Genomic DNA, 26682 nt, shown 5'->3' with positions numbered 1-26682 from the left:
ATTTACTCTGCTAGAAACTGCAGCCAATCATGACAGGAGAACTACTCTCTGAAGTGCTCACCAAAAAGTAGGCTGGCGGCATCTTGCTCAACAAGTCATCTGAAGCCAGGTATGGTGTCATCAGTGGGTCCTCAGCTCGTGCTACCAGTGCTTCCAGTGTCTGCAGGCGAGCCGGGTTCTCAGGGTGAAACCAAGGCAGTTCTTCACGACGAGTCTTGGGCAGTCGTCTCCTGGAGGGGCCAGAGACCTTTTCCAGGCTCTGCTTGCTCATTTCTGCTGCCTTTCGCCGCAGAGACGCGGAGAGGTCGGATGGAATCTCAAATATGACGTGCTCCTCCTCAGCATTGAGTTCCAGGCTGTTCGCAGCTTCCGACGAGGTGTCCTCTATGCTGTTCTTGAGTGAATCATCTGGCCCTTTAGACTCGACGTCATCTTGAGACAATGGTGCTTCTTTTCTAGGCGCTTCTGAGGGTGGCCGATCTAGCGGTATGCTGTTCTCTGTCTGTGGCCTTTCGTTTGCATCCTTACTAGACTCTGGATCATGCACAAATGATGCCGCCATTTCTGCTTCTCTGTGAGCACCATGTGTGTCACTTGTATCTGGCATTTTGTCAGGTGACTCTGTGCCAACGTATGCTGCATATGAGACAAGCAGAGGATCGCATATTTGTTTTGTTCTCATCAACTAGCGGTACATACAGACATTGAAAACCCATCACAAAGACAAAAGCTTTAACAGATCATAAAGCTCAAACTTAAATGCAAAATTCAGATTCCAAATTCCTCGCTACGGGCTACACAATGGTGGAGTGGGGAAAAATGGTTGCCTGGAGAGGACGCGGAGCAGGTGTGCAATGACTTTACTGCTCTGAGCCAAGCTGCAGCTGAGCAGCAGCCACTACACTTGGCCCATAGGTGTTTAATCTGAATAACTGCCACAGAGCCATCAATACTTTACTATTTAATCAAAGAGGTATCCAGGAATTTTTAAGTTATAGGGCAAAGGTGCTTGCAAAAATTTGCAGCAACATTCACTCAAAGTGATACAAGCTTCACCACCAGCTAATACTACTGCATATGATAATGTGAACAGTTATCGATGTGACACCACTAATATCACAATTTCATGCGACTGCTGTTATCAGTTTTATTTTCTTACTTGGGATTCAAACATAAGCATATCATCAGGCACTGTATGATAACAAACCACAGAACGATACCAATGTGGAGGATTTCCATTATCAATAGTGACACCATCATATTTTTATAAAAAAGCTTGGCAGGTTCATACACACCTAGGTCTTACAAGCACAGCTTGTTTACAGGTCCACCTAACCAACCTGCTTGCAGTGAAAATTTAAAATAACGATATTTACATCAAATCTATAAACGAGTAGCATGACAGAAAAAGTGTTCATCTTAGGCTATCGGTGCTTACGTTTTTCTTACAAACACAAGGCAACGTTTTTGTGTGGCCACTATACAAGGGGTGTAAATAGACTTGGCCATGCATTCTGCTGCTTTAGCAATTGCAAATGCTTTGTGCCGGCAGCATGATCAGTAGACTACTTCCCTATAACAACTGACATGAAATATATGCCTAAGGCGCATAACAATGCCTACTGACTACAATATCCGGACAATTTTAACCACATATTCCTGCGCCTCCTCAACTTTGGGCCTCAAGTACACTGAAAAATTGCATTAAAGTGCAATGACTGATATAATTTTTGGCTTATTAGGCAGAGGCTATTATTATTTAATTCTCATTTTACGAGGTGCAGTTACAAATGTCAAGGCTAAACAAAGATCTGTGCAATTCCAGTGTTGTGTTAATGAAGATACAAAGCACTGCAGGCATAATTTGCATTCTGCTGTGCTATGCTGCAGTTCAGTGTTGTGTTGTGTTAGGTTTAATGGCATATAGGCAGCTAAGGCCATCATGCACCAAGCACATATGCTGCAGTTCAGTCAAATTCTACTCCTCAGTAGCAATCCCACAGCTTCTCCAATGTAAAGCACGAAAACATGATGCTGACACATTGATGCCTAGAAAAGCAGCTGATACATGCATATTTTACACTCGTGCATTAGTTTTGCCACAATTCTTGTAGATACGCAAAATCAAATGTCAGTCTGTCATATCCCTGATGGCAGGCACAAGCATGAAATGGTGTGCAATTGGTTGCTTTGTGTTGTCTGGCACTGCAAAAAGAAACCCAACCACATTATACGCAATAACATTGCTTCAGCTATATCAGAGCTCCTGTAGCTAGAATCTTGTGGACGGCAGCAACAAGAAAACACACACACTAACACATTTAACACACTGGCATATTTAAAATGACGACACACATGACATACCGACACACTTAACCCACTGACACATTTAACATGACACACTTTTCGCACTGACACACTTAAAATGCCGATACATTTGACACACTTAACCCACTGATGACATTTTGTGGTCACATAGCTCTCTTTAATGCAACTACGGCTGCCCCGGAACGGCCAAAGTATGAGCATCACCACTCGGCTAGGGAAGCCAAAAGCATGACACAAACTAGGCTACTCAAGAATAATCACGGCGAGAATGCATCAAGCACCAACCACATTGAACCTTTAGAGCGGTTCAGCATTTGATGCATTTTTGCCACCACTTGGCTAGCCTCAGTTATTGATTCACAGTACTTTCTGCTTGAAACCTGCATATCATAGATTCTGAGAACAGCCCTGAACGTGACATTTTCTGCCATGCACGGTCGTGCTCACCATAAACACACGTAAGAAGGAACTCCAGCGGTATGAGCGGGTCCATGCACGTGAGGACTTTGGACGGAGATGGATGGGCGTTCAGCATGACTGGCGTGTATGCGCAAAAGATCGCATCAGGGCGGCGCAACTGCATCTGCAGCATCTTCAGGCACAGCACAAGGCATAAATTTCCACCTGCACTGTCTCCCGCTAGACAGATGCGCTCGCCGGTCCAACCTGCAAGGCATATCAAGGTGAATGAATGATCCTCCATATAAGTGGAACACAACTTTCCTTCACTGTACCAGAAGCACAGCACACTATGAGCACGATGAAGTAGACAAGAAAATCTGAAGCTGACACATATTCCCTCAGTCACAAAAGAACACAATGCTTCTTTAGTGCACTACACTGGCACAACAAGCTAGCAATTTCATGTTATGAAGGTTCAGGGGCATGTTTGCAGTGCACAAAGCTGAGGCATGGCAGAATTTTCTTGTCTATTGTTTGCATACTTACTATATGCACATCTGATCAATCAGGCGCCCTAGTAAACTGTGTGTCATGAGGTCAAGCAGTAATCAAAGCAGTAATAAAGTAGGGTTGCCAACTGCCTTGGCCAAAGCAGGCATTTGTCCTGGATTTAGGTCAACTGAGACAAATGAGCACTCAGAGCATGCCGCATATGCCCAACACGAACATCAAGCAGCAATGCCCCAGTGGGAAGAGCATTTTTCATTATGTAAGGCTTGCAAACAAACGAAAGAAGTCAGATATATGTGAATTGTGCTATTGCATGGCTATAAGTCAAACTTGGGCATGACTTTCAAATCACGAAAAATGGCCAAGAAAATCGCTTTTTTTTTTTTTAATTGCGTCTGCTCGTATGACCCAATTGCTATGTTGTCTCGAAGTTTCAATCCACTAAACTGTGGTGGCACTGCCCATCAGAGAAAAGCTCTAAAAATCAACATTTTTCTCTGTTCCGGTATTCTGACTGGATGCTCACCTTGTAGAGCACATTTTTTCACGACTGTTTTGTCTATTTTGACTCCATTTTATTTTGTTGCCATCACAGAAATCTACTAGTACATGCGATGACAATGTTGGTTTTTATTTTTGATGAATTGTAGATTTTTGCATGACATCTCGTTAGCAGCTTAGACATGCTGATGCCAACTACTTTGTAAAAAATGAAAACAAAATAATTTTTCTTGTGTAAAAAAAAAAATAAGATTGTCATCACAGGTAGCATGCACTCAGAAATGCAGTGAATGCTGAACCAGTCTTCTGGGAAAAAAAAATATTTGTATAAAAAAAAGTTCTTCACATATAATGAGGAAATTCTGTGCGCTTAAGTTTGGAAGCATTATCCACACGCAAAAAACAATTTTCATCAAAATCCATTAAAAATAAGAAAGTTAGTGTTGAAAGACACGTCCACCCTTAAATGCCATGATATCCTTGGGGACATCCTCAAGCAGGATATTTTCTAAGAATAAAATAGCCAGATGAAGTACAAGTTTAAGAGGGCGCAAGAATCAAAGGTGTACATGACACATATGCACCCTGAAAAGAGAACGCTTCAACTTGTCAAGTAGAAAGCAAATATTGCTTTAAACCACTTGATTAAAGAAAAGTAACATGGACTGGTTGTGTTCCAGGATTCGAGGAAGCAGAAATTTTTCGTTAATTTTTTACTGGGTTATTAGAGTACTACCAGTGTCACCAAAATAGCCATGAAACTAACGAACAAAGCAGCACAGCTATGATACTTTACATCTCTCTACAACAAAGCTATTTTTTTTCCCCTCCAATTCATATGTATCAAAAAGGTTGCAATTGAATGATCATAAAATGTACAAAAAGCTTTCACTGCAGAAAAGTAGACACAATAACAATAGCTTTCGATAACTTTGTTAAGTGTGGGATCTGCAAAGTTTTTCAGTACTGAAAAGTAAGCATAAGCTTCAAGAGTCAATACACCTACACTAAAATTTAATATTTAGCACAGGAGCAAAATAAACACTGATTTGTCTTAGAAAACCAAACAAGACAATTGAAGAAGTCCACACCTCATATCTAGCTAAGGCCACAAGACAAGAAAAGGTCACAAAACTAAACCACAAAAAAAACCCAGCAAGTTCTATTGGCTTCAATGAATTGAATGTGTTAGCTTAAAAGAAAAAAATAATACTATAAAATAGATAAATGCAGGTGCAAGTACACAGTGCATTAAAATTCAGCTCTATGCAGTGTTCTCCTCATTCTTCCCTTTTACATCAAAACATGCCACAGATATGGAGCAGGAAATTCATGAGATGTGAGCATGTCTCGCAGTTCTTTGACCCACAGCGCCACTGATTCAACTCACGCCACATTCCAGGTTCTTGCCCAGCCTATCGTTTGTCACTCTTATCAGACAATCGGACAAAAAAAAAAAACAATGTGCCCAGCCGCATTTTGTGTCAGCCAGACACTGCACATTCACTCCTTAGTAGATTGCCGCACCTTTATCAGTTTTCTGCCTTTGTGCAACCTTACTGAAGTGCATCTGCTTGCAGCTGAAATACAATAAGTCTGCTGATAATAAAAACCTGGTACTTGAGACATAGACTCAAGTACTTCACTTATCACAATACAAAGGGGACAGGATATGACAGAAAAAAATAAGACTATACTTTGCTCCTCAGATAAAGTACCAAGAAAAAGCAAGGTAAAGTGCAGGCACTAGTGTGGCCACAAATGTTCACATTCTAGATATGTGTTATCAAATATATTATCCATGCAGCACCCTACAGCTTCGTCAGCTTTCTAGGTCACTAATTCAAAGGGGACAATGGTGCTCTGTAAATAAATAACATCATGAAAGTACGCCTCAAACTACCGAGAAAAAAAATCCAGGTGCGCTCAAGTAAAAAGCAAAGCAAAGAAAAAAAAGGCACTGAAGCTGCTCCTTCAACATCTTCCAGTATGGCATCGATTCTATGGTTTTTATCACAAAAAAAATTTCGTGTAAGGGGCACTGCCCTCTGCTACTTTTCTTGTTCTAGAAATATGAATCTTCATCCAAGCGATCCTGATTCTTTACTTCTGAGTGTGAATGCAAGTACTGATTCAGATTTAATTAACTTACTCTGCTAAATGCTCATAGCCAAGTCTTTAAATCACATTACGCCTCCAAGCACCACCCCCCATAGGTATTATGAAGCAATCCCCTCACTCAGGAAGCAGAACAATGGGAAAAAAAGTGCCAAGCACAAGAGAGAGAACAAGAACCAAAGCATGTTTCATCTTTTTCTTTACTTGTATCGCTACCCCAGATGTGTGTGTGTGAGAGAGAGAGAGAGAGAGAGAGAGAGAGAGAGAGAGAGAGAGAGAGAGAGAGGGGAAGAAAGAAAGAAAGAAAGAAAGAAAGAAAGAAAGAAAGAAAGAAAGAAAGAAAGAAAGAAAGAAAGAAAGAAAGAAATTTAGTATGAACAGCATTTCAGATTACCAGGAACCACTAATGTCTGTTTTCGCAGCATTCAGCATAATTTTTCCCGTAACTCTTGAAATGCAAACGATACTTGCCACGATCTTCTGTATAGTCATATTCCTCTCTTTTAATCTCGACAATTTGGTTAGATTTATGCAAAAAGCTGCATTTGATAATCTAAGCAGGATCATAAAGTTCAGGTTTACCACACACTCTACAATATGCTCTGTACTACGATACTGAAATGGTAAATGCATGAAAACATGAGGCTTCGAAGACTTGCAAGAAGACCTGTGTGTAAACAGAAATTTTCGCTAATTGAAACTTGTTCCAAGGGACCAGCATTCAATCATTGTTTTCAGCACCACAGAGAGCAGGTAAAAAAATGCATTATGAAGCCTGCTATGTGAAGCAATAACAATGAAGAGGATTTGAAGAATGAAGGATTTAAAGAAACAGCTGCATTTGCTGCTTCAGCTCCTTTACATTAGGTAATATACAATAGCTTGGCAGGCAAAGGTTAAGAGACTGGGGAATAAATTTTGCCGAGTAGTGAGGTAAAGTGGCCAGTCACTGCTCAGAAAGTATTTGATGTGTTTAAGCACTTAAATGCTCTCATAAGAAAGCACATTGCAATTAAGACAAAGTAGCAAGCATGATAGCACTACTACAGGTATCAGCTTGACAGCTGGATTAACCAGTATGGCTGAAAAAGAGTAGATTCCCTTATACCAACATGAGTCAAAAAGCATCAGATATCTTGTTAGAGCAGTGTGACCCCCTATTCACTTTATATATTGCCCACAGATAACACCGATGTGCAGGAAATGTATTTCATGAAAGATAACGAATCAGGGCAGTAACCACTGAGCGACACTGATTAGTTGTGCAATAGAATTCAATTGTGCTTGCTGTGAATGATGCATGGCTGTGAATGATCATGAGGAATGACGCGAAATATTACATCGATAGCAGCCCAGCACATATCCACAATCTCTTTTTTTCTTTCACGTGGGGTGTGGGGCAGGGGCCAGGGAGAGCGAGACGGGTTCCCGAAGGTTTCTAAAAACCTTGTGCACTGCAAAAGCTCACTTCAATTTTGTTGATATTTGTCCTTTCAATTATGCAAAATTCAACTAACACCATAATGCCTTTCATGCTACATTAAAGCCAATTTTGCCAAGGCTCAGAAAATGTAATATGTAACATAAGAGGTTGCTGTACCTGTGAGAGAAATAAACAAGAGGCACATACCCAACTTGTGGCAGTTGTTGAGAACCCAGCCATACACAAAGGCCACTTCTTCCAAGGCTCTAGGGTATGGGCTTTCAGGAGCCAAGGAGTAGTCAACTGAGAGAATTGGCACATTCACCAGTCGGGCCCAATCTTTCAGGTAGATCTGGATGGAACAAAAATACCGATGACTAAGAGCGCTACCACCAGCACTACTAGTGCTCACTGAAGAAGTTGCCGCCTGACCAAGGTAATCAGTGCTGAATTTCTGGAAGCACTCTACTGCACACCAAGTTGATGCTTTGCCTAAAAATGAGCCAAACAAATTGCACTCAATGAGCAAAAGAAGTTTCCTCTCCAAAATAACGAGACAGTGCTTAATAATGACCAGCCCCCACTCGCAACATTTCCAGAAGTAAAGCTATCCCAAAAAAAATCCAGCAGGAACTTGTTACACATCACACAATTCCTTAACTGCTTACAGCAATGTGCATAGCTCAAAAGAGGTTCTGTTAAATAAGCAAAGGTGTCCAAAACTGTAGTGTTTCTGGCAGTATTCACTCACCTGTGCCACCACAGTCTAAAAATTACATATTTTCCAGAACTCAAGTTGGCAGCACGGATGAATCAAATTAATGAAAGTGAAATTTGTTTTCTCAGAGCAAAGAGCAACCATATGCAATACTGCATCAGGTTTTTCACAATATAAATTCTTTATACCGAAGGAATCACGAATGCTTCAGTATGCTCATTGTGCAATTGGCAACAAATTACACCGCTCACAAGGCTGATTGTCATCATTCGCGGTTTTATGACAACGTTTTCTCAAGTAAAAAGCAGTTATATACAACATGAGAGATTCTTATCATTTCCTCGCATTATAAGCCAAGGCTCTGCTGAGGTTCCTTTTTACCTTCTTTCTGCACTGGAATATAACACCGGCATGTAGCTTTACACTTGTATGTGTCATTTATAATTTCTTTATATGCTCTGCGATTCTACTGTAAATCCAAACCTACTCACAACAAACCGATGATGAGTGAAAGATGTGACCACCACAATGAAACTCATTTTTTATCCCTAAATGCGCAATGTAATAAATAGTCCTCTAAAAAAAAGTGCAGATACAGTAATCTCGCGCCTATCAACTCTGTCATAGGCAGAAAATACTTCTTGTACTGAGGCCAACTTCATTTACACATTTATACTCTTTATATTGCAGCAGTAAATAATCACTGTGTCCATCAATGCACGAATTTATTCCACTTTCAGTTAGCAAACCATCTGACAGCTTTATAGTTCCCATTTTTATACTGAAAAGATATCTGATATATCTGAATACACAAGTGAAGACGGAACATTAAAATGTGTAGAGAAAAGTTTACTTTTTGCACACACCTCGTGGGACTCAGCAGACTGTGCAATGAAGCCACCTCCATGAAAATGCAATATGAGGCCATGAGACGGGGGCAGGACATCACTGGAGTTGACAAGGTTGCTCGGCAACAGTGATTGCTGAAGACAAACAAAGGAAGAAGTAAATGAGCTCAGGCCTTCAGATCATGCCAAGTGTGCACTGCTAGCTATCTAGAGGTGAAAGTCGACATGGATAAGAGGCGCTCTTTCACATGCTTGCACCACATCTGGTCGAACCGGAACCTCCTTTTTGAAACAAACATGTCCCAGCAGCAAAGCCAACATGTTTTGATGACACTACTACCACTAATATTGTTCAGCCTGTGGCACAAGCCAAGTGTGTGCTGAAAGAAATAACACAATAAGCATTCAGAGAACATGCATGTTTACTGACAACATGGTTTTGACATCCAGAATTAGTGTCACGGGTCTTGGACATGTGTATAAATAACAACGGCATAGTGCCAAGTACAAACTCAGCACGTATGCACAATGGTTGTGGGTGCTATCCACATAGGCTGGCTGCTATAACTTAGGTAGCACAAATTTCGCTTACAGGGCAACAACTCACTGGAAATAATTAGAGAGACAGTGGCCACTTACCATTCCATCTCTAACTGCAGATGATAGGAGTCGGCATCGTATAGGAGCAGGAGGGCCGTGAGCAGAAGGAATCGGGATTTCTACAACAGTGGACGGCTCGTCGATTTTGGGCAGATTCAGGCGCTCTAGAGGAACCACCACATCGCAGCAAACTTGCAGCGATGAAGAGATAAGCTTGTTCACTTTCTACAGGCCAGCAAAAAAAAGACAACATGTTAAGCATGACAACTTCCTTTTCGTTAGCAAAAAAAAAAAAAAGAATTCATGCAAGTGAACAACAAATAATTCCTCAAACTAACGTCAATGATTCCACCTGAGCCAGCATTCCAAAAACATTGTGCTCCTAGAACTTGCTTTCCGCAGGAGACAATTTCAAGTGATGAATAACCCTGCTGTGTTTTCCACAAATGAATCTGTAGTTGTGACATTTATAGACAATGGCCAATCCTGATTAAAACAAGAGCTCAAACTGAATTTTAAGTGCAAAACCTCACTGATAATACACTCATACCCAATCTCACTTGCTTTGCTGTACAAATTACAGTGTTAACAGAGTAGGCAGCATCAACACCTTCTTAATTATTTGCTGGAAGTTTTCAACAAAACTAGAGCTTCTCTCCACATAGACATTACTGCAGCCAAAAAAGAAATCGTCATTAACTGCAAGTGCTACAAGCCAAAATCGAGTGCTGCTGCTGCTGCTAAAAACACGCACCTTGAGAAGGACCTGCTCGTTGAGTGACCACATGGCTTTAAGAAAATCCGTGTGGACATTTTTGCGCATTTCCAGCATCTGCTTGGCTCTCAGATCGGAATCCATGCTGTACTTCCCAAACCTCCAGATCAGTGCTGTGGTGCTTCCAAACCCACTGCCGGACTGGTAATAGTGGTCCCTGTATGCTGACAAAACAGCATGGCCCTTGCGAAGTGTTTTTCTGATGGCATCACAAAACTGGAAGGAAAGTTAAAAGGCTGTTCGCACAGTGTAACATATGACAAAGCTATGTACAAGTTACCCCAAAATCGCAGAGCAAAATTCTTAACGTAAAGGGTTTGCTCATTCAACATACACAAATACACAAAGTGGTCGATGACTTCAAATTCGTCACGACCAGCTGGTTTTCTTTGGCATGCACCAGAATCTCAGTGCAAAGGTATCTTACATTTATTCTCCATCAAAACATGGCCCCGTGTCCAGCAGATGAAAGTGACAGCCAACGATCCATTGTGACAGTTCAACAAACAGTACTGCTAAAGGAGCTGAATATTCATGCGTGGTCAAGCAGTGGGATACGGATATACTATAATCTACATTCATATTTTTCCGCAGTTTAATACAAAAATGCCTGGATCAATGCGTAACTAGCATGTTACGCCAAGCCAAGGACTGCCCTACTGCTCTGGACACAGTCTGAGTTGATGAAGTCAGAATGTAACAAACATTTCAATGGGTTCACAGGATCGAGTGCAAGGCCTCTGAAGTGCACAAGCATTTGATAAGGCTTTCACAATTGTGTTCCAAGAATCTAACTTCGTCAGTGAAGCTCGGTCTAGCACTTCAGATCAGACGTGCAGCGTAACAGTTGCTACTCTGCCAACTCAAGCAAAGAATAAGAGATAAAGACTGCTGACTATGATAGCAAAAAAAAGGAGAAGAAATAGCGCAGCACTTCTCTAGGGAATGGGTGGGAACACAAACATGAGCATGGCAACTACATCACAACGTAGCAGACAATCTGAAAGTCTAGGCAATGTTCACTTTTTAAACAGAAATTTTGAGAGCTTGGCAAGTACGAAAACCTCTTGCAACGCCACACAATTAAGTAGCAATAGATGGTTTCTAAACATAAAATACAGATAATGATACTAAAATTCTCTTCGTTATCTCTGGTAGATCACTCAGCGCCAACTTCACTCTTGCCGAAAATTAAAAGAATCACGCTTATGAAACCAATGCTCACTGCAGCAATAATTAGTTCAGGCTAAATCAATTTGCGCTCTGCGCCTTTCAAGATACGGCGATTCACTGATTTTAACTGAAAGCGCACCTGTTCAGAACTATTGGGCGGTTTGCTCGATCTTGTGAAGCAGTTAATTATATCTATCCGAGCAAACCATCCTAGCAAGGCCGTACACGTTTCAGTATGTGATAAAGTTAGAGCCGAGCACTTTTCCTCCTCGGGTAAGGAATGAGAACTTAAAACACGAGCCAAGGACTAGAAGATGAAAATGTTTACATTGGCCAGGTGCCGCTGGTTTCCGTATTGTACTACATGCATGCATATATTACTTACGTAGAATCCCATGCAGCGGCCGTAGAAGCTCGTGGGGTCGAAGCTGTCAAATTCCTTGAACAAGTCATTAAACTTCATGCTCTCATCTACAAACAGACTCCCTTTCTCCGTGTGCTCCATCATATGCTCCAAAATGGACGTCCCAGCCTTGATGCCGCGCAAGACGCCGACGTGGTCACCCAATTCCCTTACGAAGCTGTCTCCTCGGAAAAACGGTGAACTACGCTTAATGTGCAACGCTCTACACAGCTTGGTGGTAAGCAGGATGAACCTGTCCGCGACTGTGATGATGCTTCGAAAGCCATTAGCAGGCGTCTCAGAATCAAAGTCATACAGATGCGCAGAACACCGGATTCTGTGGGCAGAGCCTTCAATACAATGCAGTAGTTCCTGCATCGAGTTTAGGTGCGCAAGAATCTTACTTCCCGTCTCGGACTCAACGTCTCTGAAGTACTCGATGTTCGCGCGGATCATTCCCTTAAGCATCTCGTAGAGGCCGGTGCCTGGCCTCCCGATGCGTGACATGTTGACCAGACTGCAGTTTCCTGGCTCCGGATCTTCCCTGCTGTCCTCGAGGGTTTCGGAATCACTGCTGCAGCACAACATTTGCTTGACATGACCGAGCGACACGAACCTCCAAATCCTGTTTTCTCCAACCGGAGACCGAAAGCAGAGGGAAATGAAACGTACGGAAAGAAAACGTGCGGTAGCAGAGGGCGAGAAAGAGAAAGAGGGAGAGACTAAATGGGCAAGGGCGAGCGGCGCACTTCACCTTGCGGCAGTTTCCGAAACTTCTCAATGTGGCTGCGGCCATAGCCTCCTGTGGTGCGGCCGTGTCAACGCATCGATCTCGCACAGAAATAGCTTCACCGCAGGTTCGCGTAATGAAGGGAGGAATAAGGGGGAAAATAAAGAAGAAACGGGAATTACTTCTTAGCGTTGATTGATTCGATGCCCCGGTGCTCCGGAGGCATTGGAGTAAGGGTTATCTTTTCCAGGAGCCAAATTTGTCAAATCGCAAATCGTGCCGTGCTTCTATCCGCCTACCCGCCACGGTGGTTCAGTGGTTAGGGCGCTCGGCTACTGATCTGGAGTTCCCGGGTTCGAAACCGACCGCGGCGGCAGCGTTTCGATGGAGGCGAAACGCAAAGGCGCCCGTGTGCTGTGCGATGTAAATGCACGGTAAAGATCCCCCGATGGTCGAAATTGTTGCTGCCTCAAATATGCGATGGTCGAAATTATTGCGGAGCCCTCCACTACGACACCTTTTCCTTCCTTCTTTCACTTTCTCCTTTATCCCTTACCGTACGGCGCGGTTCGGGTGTCCGCCGATGTGCGAGACAGATACTGCGCCATTTCCTTTCCCCAAACAGGTGGTCGAAATTATTCCGGAGCCCTCCACTACGGACCTATTTGTTCCTCTCTTCTTTCACTCCCTCCTTTATCCCTTCCCTTACGGCGCGGTTCAGGTGTCCAACGATATATGAGACAGATACTGCGCCATTTCCTTTCCACCAAAAACCAATTATTATTATTATTATTATTTCATTTTCTGTCCTCCATGGCGCCGTGAGAGGAAGCACAGCAAGGATGAAGGAAACAGTGAAAGGAGGCACAGAAGACAGGCGCAGTAGCTCTAGAGCACTATGCAGTGCAGGTCTTCAAACTAAATTTCTCCCGCCGAGGTTCTTGAAGATGCGCCAACTTCGCACAGTACGTGGCTCGCAGCGGTTGGATTCGATGCCGCGACCTCATACTTGGCAAACAAACTACATGACCGTGAACTGAGCCCCCGCAGCGGGTAGCTGAAAGTGCGGACGGCTGCATTCTATTTTAGAATTGACAAATCATGCTCCCGCAATTCTGGGAAGCAGGAAAGACAACATGGTACAAAATTTGCGCTCCCCATTTTCTCACTGCCCTTCCTTACCCCAAGGTTCAATGTGCACGCCACGCGGGCGCATTTTGCATTTCGAAACAGACCTACGAAACCCAAGACGCCCTCCATTACGGCTCCTCTTTCCCTCCTCCTCCGTCATATGCCTGCGACCAGGGCGCGGCTAAACTGAGAGTGAATTTTGGCGCTTTTTTCTTTCATCGTAACTAATTTACTTATCACTAGGTCATCTCGCCTTTTACATGGCGTTTGCAGGCTGCAGAACGAGCATGATCACATGGAACTGGCTAAGGGAAAATCTTCCCTCCTTGGCATCGCTGAAGATGCAAGGGATCTAAATCAATTAATGGAGGACAACCTGCAGAAATTTCCATAAATTGCATGCAGAGTGGTCATGAGCAACCATGCAATGATACATGCACTTGATAATTACCAGGCTTTTAATGTAGTAACATTATTATAGGCACATTTTCCGATTTCGGGCGTATGTACGTACCTGAAGCCTGTCCATCAGGTTGTGGGCAACCTGCCAGGTATGTACACCTGGCAGGGCTTCATCTGGTGAAGGGTACACCTGGGTCAAGGCCTTTATGGTAAATGCTTTCTGGGTAAAAGCCTTCAGGTCAAATGTTTTTAGCGTGCAAGAACCTGAGGTGTAGTACTACTGCACAATATTCTGCGATTAGCCATGCTCAGCAGTCTGCTATTTTTTACAAGTGTACTAGAGACTTATGCCAATATTTTCTCGGGGCTCCACAGGAGCAGAGCTATAGTGACATTAAATGAAAATGCTTTTGGTACTGGCACAAATCCACGAGCTAGCTACTTTGTTGCCAGCACAACTACCAGTGGTAACAGCAACCTAAAAATGCATCCCTTGTCAAAAATTTAGGCCATCTGGTATGCACTAGTTCTTGTATAGTAGTACACCTGCAGCACTCCTGGAGCCCTAAGCTTTGGAAAGATGAGGATAGTAGTTCCCCTCACTCCTTATAAAGTTGAAGTGCTGGTGGTGCTATAGAAGGCATGCTACAATCTGAGCATGGTGGCCTGTACATTTTAAAAAGACTACATTTACATGAATGATTAACTGCGTCCTACCATGACATAGCTGCACTTGGTATACAAGAACTAGCACTTCAATAAGAGTTTGCAATGTGCACAACAGCACAAAAAATGCCAGTGCACTGCACAACTTCTTAAAGCCTGTGGACCTCAATGCTTGTGCAAATTCTCAAGCACAAACTGCCTCCATGTGTAAGGATTGCAATATTCATTGCAGAATACTGAAGTAATGATATTCCAGTGCAGCTAGAATTGCTAACATCAAATTAATGATGTCCTACTTCTAGTTATAACACCAAGGGGAGGCAAGAGGTTATGGTCGCTGCTCTAATATTTATCCGAGCCACACCAAAAATTTGCTGGCCACTTTCATCAGCCTTCTTGCCCCCAAGTAGGACAGCTGTTCTCAAGAATGCAGCCTCCGGAAGGCCTCCTCACTGGTGAGCAAGTATGTGAAGCTATCGCCGCCACAATTTGTTCATTTTATTTACGAGGAGCACAACCAGAGGCACCATGCCTATTCGAAAATTAAATTGCCTTGGCCTCCTCATACTTTGGTCAGTGCTACTAGAAAAAAGAGATACTGACATAGATAAAAATGGCAAAAGATGAAAACACAAATCAATGCTTTGTGACAACAGTCCGATGTTCTGCCACAGTATGTCACAAAAAAAAAAAACTCACACTATCCACTTGTGGGTAGCCTTTCTCACTTAGCTTTAGTTGGGCACTGTGTACTACAGGTTAACTAAACTGCAGAGTGACTGTTCAAAAACATTTCACAGAGTGACATACGTGGAATAGCCATGTATGCAATCATTTGCTATAGAATTCTTTAAATAAGGTCATTTGAGGGAGATATAATAAAAAAAAAAGGCTCATCTCAAACCCTCAGCCAATTCATCAAGAAGCCTTTTGTGAACACATTAACCAGAGAAAAGAATACAATGATAAGATCAATGCGACCAGCATAGACCCGCATTAATTTTTTTTAACACAAATTTTAGTACAAATATCCACAAAATCTGTTCCAAGCTCAGTGCCGAAATCATGAAGTACTACAGAGCCAGAAGCAAACAAAAGAACAACCATCGATGGTTTTTCAATTTTATTCTTGTGTCATTAATAAAAAGTAGCCATGCCAGTTCAGCTCATGAGGTAGAAAGAAAGCAGCAATGCCCATGCTGCATTCACCGTTCAAGATCAAAAATGACTACAGCATGCTAAAAATTATGTAGGAACATTCTACATTCTTCTCAATGAAAAGGCCACGTGGATTTAAAAAAAAAGTACACAAACCACTCCTTATATTAAACATTCCACTAAGTAGCTGTCGCAATGCCTCGTATTTTGCAACACAAAAGCCCTTTAGTTCACATTTTGTTTGAGGAAGAAAAACAAAGGTATAGCTTTAGTTACCGCCATTTAAACTCTATGCAATGCAGATAAAAATAAAACTGTACCAAGAGCCAGCTCGATACATCTACACATGTTCTCGTTGGTAAGTTTTAAGATAAATTACAGAAGTAGCCACAGCATATTAAATTTAAAAAACAATGACCTATTCAAAAATTTGTGCGCCATGTAATAGTTACGCAAGGCCACACAAGGGAATGTTGTACATATATCCCTGCTCACAGAGAATGTAAAAAGAAAAAGCTTGTAAGGCACTGGGACAGTGTGCAGTTACACTGGGAACATTATAAAACCGGGATACTGAGCGCCTGCTTGATCATCTGGACACACCTCTTGGAACCTTCATGGGCTTCTTTGCTAAAAGGCAGGAAATTAAGGAATGCATGTGGAAGGTTATCCAATATCTCTAGCTGCACGCTGTTGTTTGCATTCCTCAGCCTCTTGGACAGCATAACAAGGTCATCCAAAGTTGGGTCCAGGTGAAGGCCCTGGAAGAAAAGTCAATGGTACTCAGTATTCTCATTAAACAACACTTCTTTCACCAGAGTACTCTGAAATTCTCCACTTCTTTCCAATTACCCTACGGTTTTCCTTACTTCACATGCACATGGCAGGTAGCATCTCATGCTACCAAACCATGCTACGGTGGGTAGGACATGACATCACTTATTCCTGTGCCCTAACACACAGTGACACTGCACTAAGATTTAAACAAAGGTATCTGTGGAGGGAGTACACACCTTTGTGTTCTGCAGGAAAGCAGTGAGGTAAAAACATGACTGTGCACTTCCACTGAATGTCAATGCTTGCCCTGTTGAGGTTTGGCAGGGATAGTATAGCAGGTATCACACTTAACATTAGCCAAAAGGCAAAAAAAATGGCATATTGGTTTATAGGGGTATAAACGTCCCAACCACCTGGGGTTCTTTAACGTGCACAGACATCGCACAGCACACAGGCCTCTAGAATTTTGCCTCCATCGAAATTGAACCACCGCAACCGGGGTAGAACCCGCGTCTTTCGGGCCAGCAGCCGAGCGCCATAACCACTCAGCCACCGCGGCGGCTAAAAAAAAAAAAAGGGCATATGACACCAGAACAAAACTGATGCAGTAACGTTGGTTGCTGCAGTCAGCAAGCTGATGCATACTTTACAGCATACTAATCAATGGCTAAGCAGAAATTGTTCACTCAAATTTAAGCCAATGAAGAAAGCCAAAAAGTTTAAATAAGAAAGTTGAAAAGCAAAAAAAAAAACACAAATAGAACAATTCTCAAAAGACGTTTTTAATCCGAGCTTTTTTCTCAACAAAGCACAGAACCACTGATCAGCACTAGACTATTAGAACTCATTACCACTGATAGCAACTGCACCTACACCAAGCTGGGAAACCGCACGCACAGCCAATATGGGCGGTCCGCTATCAGGTGTAGCGGGGCTCTCTCTCTCTCTCAATGTATTTCTGGGGCATGTTTCGGTAAACTCTTGTCAACAACCAATACAGATAGCAGCTACTTGTTTACATGCTTTTATAGTCGCTTTATGTTCTTTCGACTGAACCAGAACTATGCAACACAATTAAAACTAATTTTTGATGACGTTCTCTCTAGGACTAGATTTAAGGCCACTTTTGGCATTGTTTCTGTCTATAAAATCAAAACAGATCATTGCACGTCACTAATTTTGGTTCAGTATATTCCTGCATGGTCATATAAAATACTGGCAATTTAATTGGCCATTAGCCTCATACTGTTATGAAGATAATGGTACCGTTGTTACAAAAACCTTGTTTTGAGATAAATGAGTTTAAAGTGAAGTAACTTTATCAAGCAATTTTTTGTTTTGACAACATTCGCTGACTGATTTATTCCATAGGCATGACCTCCATGGTCATTATTCAACTCTTTGTGTTTCTTTACCATTCATTTAGTATCCTAGCCTTTTTTTTACTTGCTGTGCTGCTCAGCCAGCAGAGGATACTTGATGCCAGTCAACTGTCAGCCGGCAAAGAGTATTACGGCTTCATGTTACCCTAAGGGCCTCTAGAACATTGGCTCTTGCTATGTTACTGCCGCTGAACTTTATGAAAGCATCTACAGTTTACACCCTTAGTGCTCCTGCTACTAGAGAAGCATTTTTTTGGAGCTTGCTCCCAGATTATGCAAATGAAGGACTAATATGCTACCATGAAGCCTAAGAGCTGCAAGATTGTTCCCAAATATGTTTTTACTCCAAGTGAATTAAGAAACATTCAGTTCCAGTCATGGAAACTGTATTTCAAATGGCTGATACGACACTGCCTCTACAAAAAAGGTAGCCTGCCTTTTCCTTCCTCCTTTTTAAAGCTATCCTTTAGAGAGAAATATACAACCCAGGAAGAAGTACGATAGTGAAAAAGATGCATAAAACAATGTTCTGTCAACAATAAAATAAAAATTGAAATTTTTTGGATTTTTTGCTTACCCTGTCCCCTTAAAATATTTAATTGTACAACTTATCCCAACAATTGTCTCAATATTGCATCAGTGCTCTCCTGATTTTCTCACTTTAATTCTCTCTTGCAAACAATTGTAACTCAGAAGCCAGCAAGATGTGGCATATGTCTCAAGGATACTGAACTTTATTGGTAAAAACCAAATTTCAAAAAGTGAATTTGGAGTATGTATTTTTTTGTTTTTATTGGTTTAGACCAATAACCCCAACCTCTATCTAAAGAACACCAATCATGTATTCAGGACAAGCCTAGAACACTGTGTACTTAAGAGAAAAAGTCTCCAGGACGTGTGAATGGTGACTTGGGTGCACAGTTGTCATGCCTGAAAATGACTGTTTCATTTCAGTACCATACCTGACAGCACACGAGTGACTTCCACCTTCACTAGTGTTGTCTTGAGTCATTGGGCAATAACACAGCCACTCATATTGCAGGGATACACATGTATCCCCTGTCCCATAGTAAGAGCCATGCATAATTATCATGCACTGTTATGCGAGCAGCATTTAGAATGTTTACGTGGAGAAGGCACATGCCACCCACTGCTGCGTTTGACGCCCCCGCAGTGACGCCACTGCAATGGCCTTCTCTCTTTCCCTTCTCGGAACTGGAGAGACACCGTTTCCACTGCTTGGAATGAAACTGCTTCTCCCGACGTGCTCTTGTCTTTTGGCATGGAGCTATGCACGTGCATGGATCAGATATCTTCCACCTGGACTGCCACCACCACTGAATCACCCAGTCATCGTATGCGACTGACTGGCCCGGGCCATAAGCACACAGCCAGCTGAGGTAAGCTGAATGTTTCTCTTCCCCATGCGCTCCCCTTCTTATGTTTTTTTTAACTCTGTACACATGCAGAACGCTCCCTCACTGCGATGATTGTTGATGTGTTGCCTGAACTCTAGCTCAAGAGCAGTAAACACTCCTTTGAGTAGAAGATTCGTGTTTGCCCCCTCTGGCCCATACCCGCCATGGTGGCGGCTCACTGCACCAAGGGTTAGGGACCACAGCTCTGACTGGCACACAGATGCTAGAAGGCGACTACCGCATCTAGCCATTTGAGCATTATTAATATAATAACCAACCACATGTCCTGGAAACATTTGTTCCTGACAGTACACGTCACAAGTACTCAGCTACAAGTTCTTACCACAAAGTAGCAAGGCGGCATCCTCTCGAGCATCCAGCTCGGTGCAAGGTATGGCGAGATGAATGGGTTGCTGGCCAGGATTTTCATGGTTTGGAACTTGCGGTCAAAGCGGGAAGCCCTACGGAACCACGGAACAGCCAGGCCTTTCCTCTTCTTGCCGTTCTGGCCACACAACAGCTCCCAGCTGGCCAGCACATGCCTCTGGTACACGTGGCTGGCACTGAGCACAGTGGCCAACGCCCGCACCCAGTAGGTGGCAGCCCGGCAGCACCGATTGCGAACGGGAAACGTCAGGTCCACCGGCATTTCCAGCACCACATGGTCATCTTCTGGTTGCTCAGCCGGGAACAAGACGTTAGTATCATCGCACTGGGATGCAAAGCGGCAGAGGTACTGGCTTGGCAGCTCGCCAGCAACTTCAAGCTGCACAACATTCTTTGTCCTTGTCAAAGGCATCTTGGCCTTTGATGTTGGCGAGATGTTGCCCGTAGAGTTGTCTGTCTCAGTGGCACCATCGACTGTAGGCTCTGCACTTGAGACGTGACCAATTTCCCTGGGACTGTGGTCAAAATCTGATGTGCTGTCCGCACCATTTTGTGGACACACTGACTTTGTAGGTGGTGCTTTGGGACATGGCTTCATGTCTGGTTCCGGAACACAGCCAATGTACGCTGCAATAAGATGAGATGCTTGATAAAGAAACGTAGCAAGCACACAAAGTAGGCATGCCCCCTGTAAATCTACACAAGCTACATAGTGTCATAGCATTATCCAACACCAAGCAGAAGCTAAAGAAAAGAATTTGAGTGACAGCAACTGTAAAGGAATAATTAAATTTAATTCTACTCTTACAGCTAGATTTGCAAACTTACAGTAAAATGTAACTGGACTTTGTATAAACTCCAGCATGATAAATGGCAGATCACTACAAGCTGTTTATGTTACATATCTGAAGTCTAAAATTTTGCACACATTCAGCCATTCCACGTGAAACACACTTACTCCACATACCTACATGCACTGAGAGTGAGGAAAGCATTCATATTTTTTTACCTGCATGAGAAACATGCATGCCATATTATCAAGATGGGCTGTAGACCTATAGTCAACAAGAAAGCCTTAGGAAGAAAGCAATGAAATGGCCCCCCATCAAAGCTGTGGCTTACCATGAAGGCAGGTCAGCATGAAGCCAAGAGGGAGCAATGGATCCACAGCACACAGAATCCTCGAGGGTGATGGTGCCATGCTGAGCATGACAGGTGTGTATGCAGCAAACGCACCACTGGGACGCCGAATGTTCAGTTCAATGGTCTTCAAGCAGAGTGCAAGCATCAGGTTTCCTCCTGCACTGTCACCAGCCACACAGATGTTTTCACCAGTCCAGCCTGCAAAAGGAAAAGAAGAAAATTAAATGTAATCACATCACTAGTAATGCAAACAGTCAATGCTAGCTGGCATGTGGTAATGATAGCGCACAAAAAGATACAGCTCATGCGGTCAGTCTCAGCAGCAAAATGCCTACCAACACAAACATGCCTTTCCTGGTAAACTCACCTCTGTTTGTTTTGGGAAAGTTAGCGTGAGACACAAAGTACGGGCTATGTGCACGGGGGTGGGCAGGTGATCGCCTCCCCCCTTCCAGGGTGACCATGTGGGAAGCCCATGTAGGGAGCCCATCCTGCCCCCTGCTTTCTGTTCGCACTTGGTTGCATGGGCACTTTTTGACAAACAACAAAGGCAAACATGCCTTGCCCAGGAACCTTTGCAATCTGAAATACAGCGTGTATCACACAAACCCAACTTCCCCACAAAGCTATCTGTACAACCCCCTGAACCCTATAAATACCAGCCCACTGCATAAATTTTTCCTGCAAAAATGGCATTTGGCAGGGAGCTTTTCATATTACGATAAAAACAGTAGATGGGCATCTTATGTTTACCCGCCGCTCGGCTACTGATCCGGAGTTCCCGGGTTCGAACCCGACCGCGGCGGCTGCGTTTTTATGGAGGCAAAATGCTAAGGCGCCCGTGTGCTGTGCTGTGCAATGTCAGTGTGCACGTTAAAGATCCCCAGATAGTCGAAATTATTCCTGAGCCCTCCACTACGGCACCTCTTTCTTCCTTTCTTCTTTCACTCCCTCCTTTATCCCTTCCCTTACCACACAGTTCAGGTGTTCAACGATATAAGAGACAGATACTGCGCCATTTCCTTTCCCCAAAAACCAATTATTATTATTATTATCATTATTATTATTATTATTATTATTATTATTATTATTATTATTATTATTATTATTATTATTATTATTATTATCTTATGTTTCGCCACCATTAAAAATTCAGGGGATGCTTAAGCTCCGCCTTATGGGTATGATGCAACTGTATCAATGGGGTCTTTTCAATGGTCCTCTTTGCATATCACTTCACCACTTCACTTCACAGACACTGTACTTTATTTTATTTTATTATTATTTATTTTTAACTTCGTTAACTAATTTTTTTTCATTCACCACAAGATACACAAGGCCTCCCTTTAAACAAGTCTATCGAACACATCGATAGCCTAGGGGTAGCATATATGACTTGAGACCCAAGGGTTCCAAGTTCGATTCCCATCTCACCCCAATTTTCTATTCAGTGCAATTTACTTTCTTGCACATCATAATGACATTTGGGTCATGTTGTGACCTTAACAGTCACAATTCATATGGTGTTTCATTTAATTTCAATATGATGTTTCATTTAATTACAACTGTTGTACTATGTATCATTGTGGGGTGTTTGAATTACCAGTGCAAGTTCATGTGGTTGTGACATCACGACATTCTTCACCAATCCGTATATACGTCACAGGACATCGGGGTTTGCTTCGAACGTCCGCTCTAAAGCTTTCGTGTTAAAATCATGCAGCTGGTGTTTGTGTCAGACTAATGTAAAGAATTTCATAGCTTAATGAGCCAGTAGAGAACCATCAGTTGCTAGCAAGGTCTCACACTTGCTGCCTACCCCACTTCATAGTTTAGCAAGCACTTTACTGTCTCATTCAAATGACACCAAGGTCCTAGTGCAGAAGCGTACAGTACCAGTAGGAGTTTCCCAGTAGGCAGTGGCATGTTTTGATTTATTTTGAATAGCCAGCATGTGCTTTTGCCAAAAGGCTTTATAACAAAACTATAGCTTAATTACATCTGTTGATGCCTCCTTGCATTCCCATTCCCTGGTCACACATGTGGGAAGCCACTGCCCAGTTCGCTCAATGGGAACAATCTTCTTAGCAAACACTGCCAATCATAATGGAATTCAGCTTTGTACATAAAGCACAGTTCTCTTCCCCCAGGGTCAAGTTCACTGTGCGAATATGGGACTGCGTTGGAATGGTGATTCATTTGTGTACTATTAAAAAATCCCGAAAAAAGTTCGCTGGCCAAGAACATATAACAATTGATAGTACGGCTGCTCCGCATGCTACCATCCAAGCACAGAGCTCTGTGACCATCACCAGCAAGATAAACTGCACTGTCCCATTACATGTTAGACACAATAATATCTAGTACTGTAATGTTTCCACTTGGTCAACTCTGTGCTGATCAAAGCAGCCTGGTAATTGCAACCAGTGTTAAGTTTTTCTGCACTTACTATAGTGAAACTGCCTTTTCCTGCAGGCAGTGTACTATTTGCATCCATAAAACCCATCCCCACTGATGTCTCAACTCCGCAACTTCTCTGCATTTTGTGAGCCAGTGAACCTTGCCTGACATTTCCCACCCACAATAGAGTTATGAGCACATTTACATCTCCACACGGCAGCTGCTGTAAAGCACAAGAATTCATCCCAAGAGTTGAAACATGAAGTTTCAGCAGGTGCACACGACTTAAGCAGAAGCATGTAAGCGTAGCAGTCATTTAAGTCATGACCAGCATCACAGCCATCTGCCTAATTGATCCCTTGAAAAGTGTTGACAACATTAGCAGCTTACCAAGCTTCTCATGGTTGATAAGCGCCCATGCGTAAACGTGCAACACTTCCTCTAGGGCCCGAGGAAATGGAGCCTCTGGAGACAGAGAGTAGTCCACTGTCAGGATGGGAACGTCAAGGTCCTTGGCCCAGTCCCTCAGGTAGATCTGCAGCATCAAATGACAAGGAAAAACCAAGACAGGACTTGATTAAAAAAACAAGGTGGTCATGCTTGAAAAGCGACAAATGTGGAAAATACTCAGGCACAATAAAAGAGAGAAGCTTCAAGTGGAAGGTAGCAAAAAGTACCAAGAAGGCTGATGCTTCACAAACTAATGATTAGGAGTGATCTCCACACAGCTAATCAAATAAGTTGCAAACCAACTCTTAAAAAATGACTGTGGATTCTACAACAAGAAGCAGCCACAGTTAATTCTTGACAGCATACAAGTGGTTTAGTGTATGTTTATATCAGAGAGATGAATAACTACGTGGAGACACTATATAAAACACATTTTCAACTTTCTTATTTTACCTAAAAACAATGAAAAGCACTCACTGCTAAGAAAACATGAGAGAGTTAACATAAAATGCAGCTTCTGGACACATTGGGCTCTACAAAAAGGACTGATATCAAAGCAAGTTTAACCCATACATGCCGAAGCTTCAGAAATTTGAAAAAAATTAAAATATTTTTCAATATAAAATGTTTATTTTACTTCAAAATTTAGAATCATCCTTCTATTGATGGAAAAATTTTCTCAACACCGACTTTTGAGCCGTCCTACAATCAGGATATTAGGCCAATTCGCTACTCGTTACATGTGATAAAGCTTCAAACACTTGACATCGACTATAAAATCACATTTCGCATCATGCGTGGTGGTTTCCTTATGACAATGCGCAAAAATTATGTTTTTCTTGTAGAATTACAATGTAGTTGATGGGATCAAATTTAAAAAGCGACGTCCAGAGAAGTGTGGCGGACCTTTCTGAATGCACACAACACAACCCTTGCACAGGAAAAGTTTAGGCCCTCTTGAACCTACACTAGCAAGCACAAGCTTGTACGCAATAAACTTTTACAGTTACTGTGCAAAAAAGCGCTGTCCTACACACTGGATGCTAGGCATATATGGGTTGAGTACTGGCTTGTGCTGATGTTATCTTCACCACCATGTTTTGTGACAAAGATTGCCCTAGTCATTATCTGTGCAATAATTTGTAGTTGCCTGATCGGTTACCCTACCTATACATTCAAATACTGAATACAAGTACAAAAGCTGGAGCTACAACAAAGATTAACACTAATAGACTAGCTGCACAATTCGGCTGTAATTATGCTGATCGACACTCAATATGAATACATTTGTCGGAACTAGATGTCATTGAGAAACTGTGCTAACTTAGCCATTTTAGAGGGGAAAAATTATTACTTTAAGAAAGCCAACCTCAGGCAACCCAGCAATCCTTTAAAAAGATTCTTCTTTATGCGCAGCTCAAACCTGCAATCGCAACTAACCTCAGGCAGCCTAGGATAGCTTTAGTTGTGGTTGACTTGTTACTCATGTGGTTGCCCTATAGACTGGAAGTGACCTTGTGTTACCATCTGAGGGTGGAATAAACTCCTCTTTAACTTTAATTTCCATCAACATCAGCCACATGGCTGCATTCAAAGCATGCATCCTCATAATCCTTTCCTTTCTGCAGATAAATCCTAGGCAAAACAGACTGGTATCTAATATATTACGTTATACCAGTGTATCAAAAAAAGGAGCAAAGCTAGCAAGGTTGTGTTACGAACAGAGAACAAGCAACTTGACTTTACAGAATGGCAACAAAAAATAAGCAAAGAGGAAATTAAAATAAAATTAAAGAAAGTGCATAAGTAAATGGATTGTAGAGCATATATAGGACTAAAGCAAAGTGCTTACAACACAAGAAATGCTTACCTCATGGGAGTCTGGTGTTTGAGACACAAACCCACCGCCATGGCAGTGAAGTAGCAGACCCTTGGATGCCGGGCTTGGACTAGCAAACCATCGGCTTCCTGTTACAGCTTCCTAAAAACATAAGGATCACTCAGTTGTATGAAAACAAAGCAACAATGGTATGCAAGCAGTACTACAAGAGGGTTGCCTTTAAACCATTTTTAAGGCTTGCACAGGCCGACTTAGTAATACGACTAGAGGTTACGAAACAACTTTTTCTCAACCAATCGGTTTTGGTAGTACATTCGCTGTTTACTAATTCAGCACCTACTGTAGTGCTTCACTGCAGCTGAGGCGGCTGAGGCGGCTAAAAAAATACAACATTAACTGGATGCATCTTTATTTCAACCTCTAAAGTGGCATTAAAATACATCTGTTGGCATCCCAGGAACCAGCCAACAATGGCAATGAGAAAGTTGTTTCCAAAAAAGCCATCATAAAAAAAATGCTTTTGCCAGCTGTTTAGAAAAAAAAGCCCAAAGGAAGATTCTTTACTTTTTAACTTCTGTAAATAGAGTCAGTAACATTGTGGACTTTATCTCTGGTCAGTACTAAGTGCCCTAAAGTTTCTATCAGCATACCTAATACCACTACTCTAATGCAATTGGCATTATAATTTTTGGGTGCATTTCAGAGATATTTTTACAGACGGCCAGGTGGACCCTTCCTTAGTCAAGCAAGAGACACTACATGAGACACCTTCGAGACTGCAGGGTTCTTTTGGAGCACTGTGTCCGCACCAAAATTTCTTTTACACAGACAATAGGAGTGAAAAAATTTAATGAACAAAAATTTGCCTTTGCCATTTTAATCAACTCGAAAACTCCCCTCCATTGGCTTTTGAATTGCACGCCCGAAAACAGCTCTCTGCTGACAAATGTCACAGCCTACTTACCCGCTAGAAGACTTGCCAAGTTCAAAAGGTGGTTT

General features: G+C 42.4%; 1 protein-coding gene across 1 annotated transcript in view; it reads right to left on the bottom strand.

Annotated features, from left to right (window-relative positions):
* The window catches only part of Hsl (hormone-sensitive lipase), a 35982-nt gene that overhangs the window by 914 nt on the left and 8386 nt on the right, over positions 1 to 26682 (bottom strand). Inside the window, exons 4-16 of the mRNA XM_077629099.1 lie at positions 25714 to 25824; positions 23784 to 23928; positions 20973 to 21191; positions 19807 to 20477; positions 16453 to 16647; positions 16339 to 16373; positions 11782 to 12547; positions 10203 to 10439; positions 9488 to 9673; positions 8867 to 8983; positions 7490 to 7634; positions 2776 to 2994; positions 62 to 636 (exon numbers count right to left, since the gene is read on the bottom strand). Of these exons, the coding sequence (XP_077485225.1) occupies positions 62 to 636; positions 2776 to 2994; positions 7490 to 7634; positions 8867 to 8983; positions 9488 to 9673; positions 10203 to 10439; positions 11782 to 12547; positions 16339 to 16373; positions 16453 to 16647; positions 19807 to 20477; positions 20973 to 21191; positions 23784 to 23928; positions 25714 to 25824 (3621 nt within the window). The remainder of the gene's footprint in view (positions 1 to 61; positions 637 to 2775; positions 2995 to 7489; positions 7635 to 8866; positions 8984 to 9487; positions 9674 to 10202; positions 10440 to 11781; positions 12548 to 16338; positions 16374 to 16452; positions 16648 to 19806; positions 20478 to 20972; positions 21192 to 23783; positions 23929 to 25713; positions 25825 to 26682) is intronic.

This window comes from Amblyomma americanum, chromosome 6 (assembly GCF_052857255.1).
Source record: "Amblyomma americanum isolate KBUSLIRL-KWMA chromosome 6, ASM5285725v1, whole genome shotgun sequence".
NCBI classification, from domain to species: domain Eukaryota; kingdom Metazoa; phylum Arthropoda; class Arachnida; order Ixodida; family Ixodidae; genus Amblyomma; species Amblyomma americanum.
The sequence above is the reverse complement of the archived record's forward strand: the minus strand, read 5'-3'. Positions and strand labels throughout refer to the sequence as shown.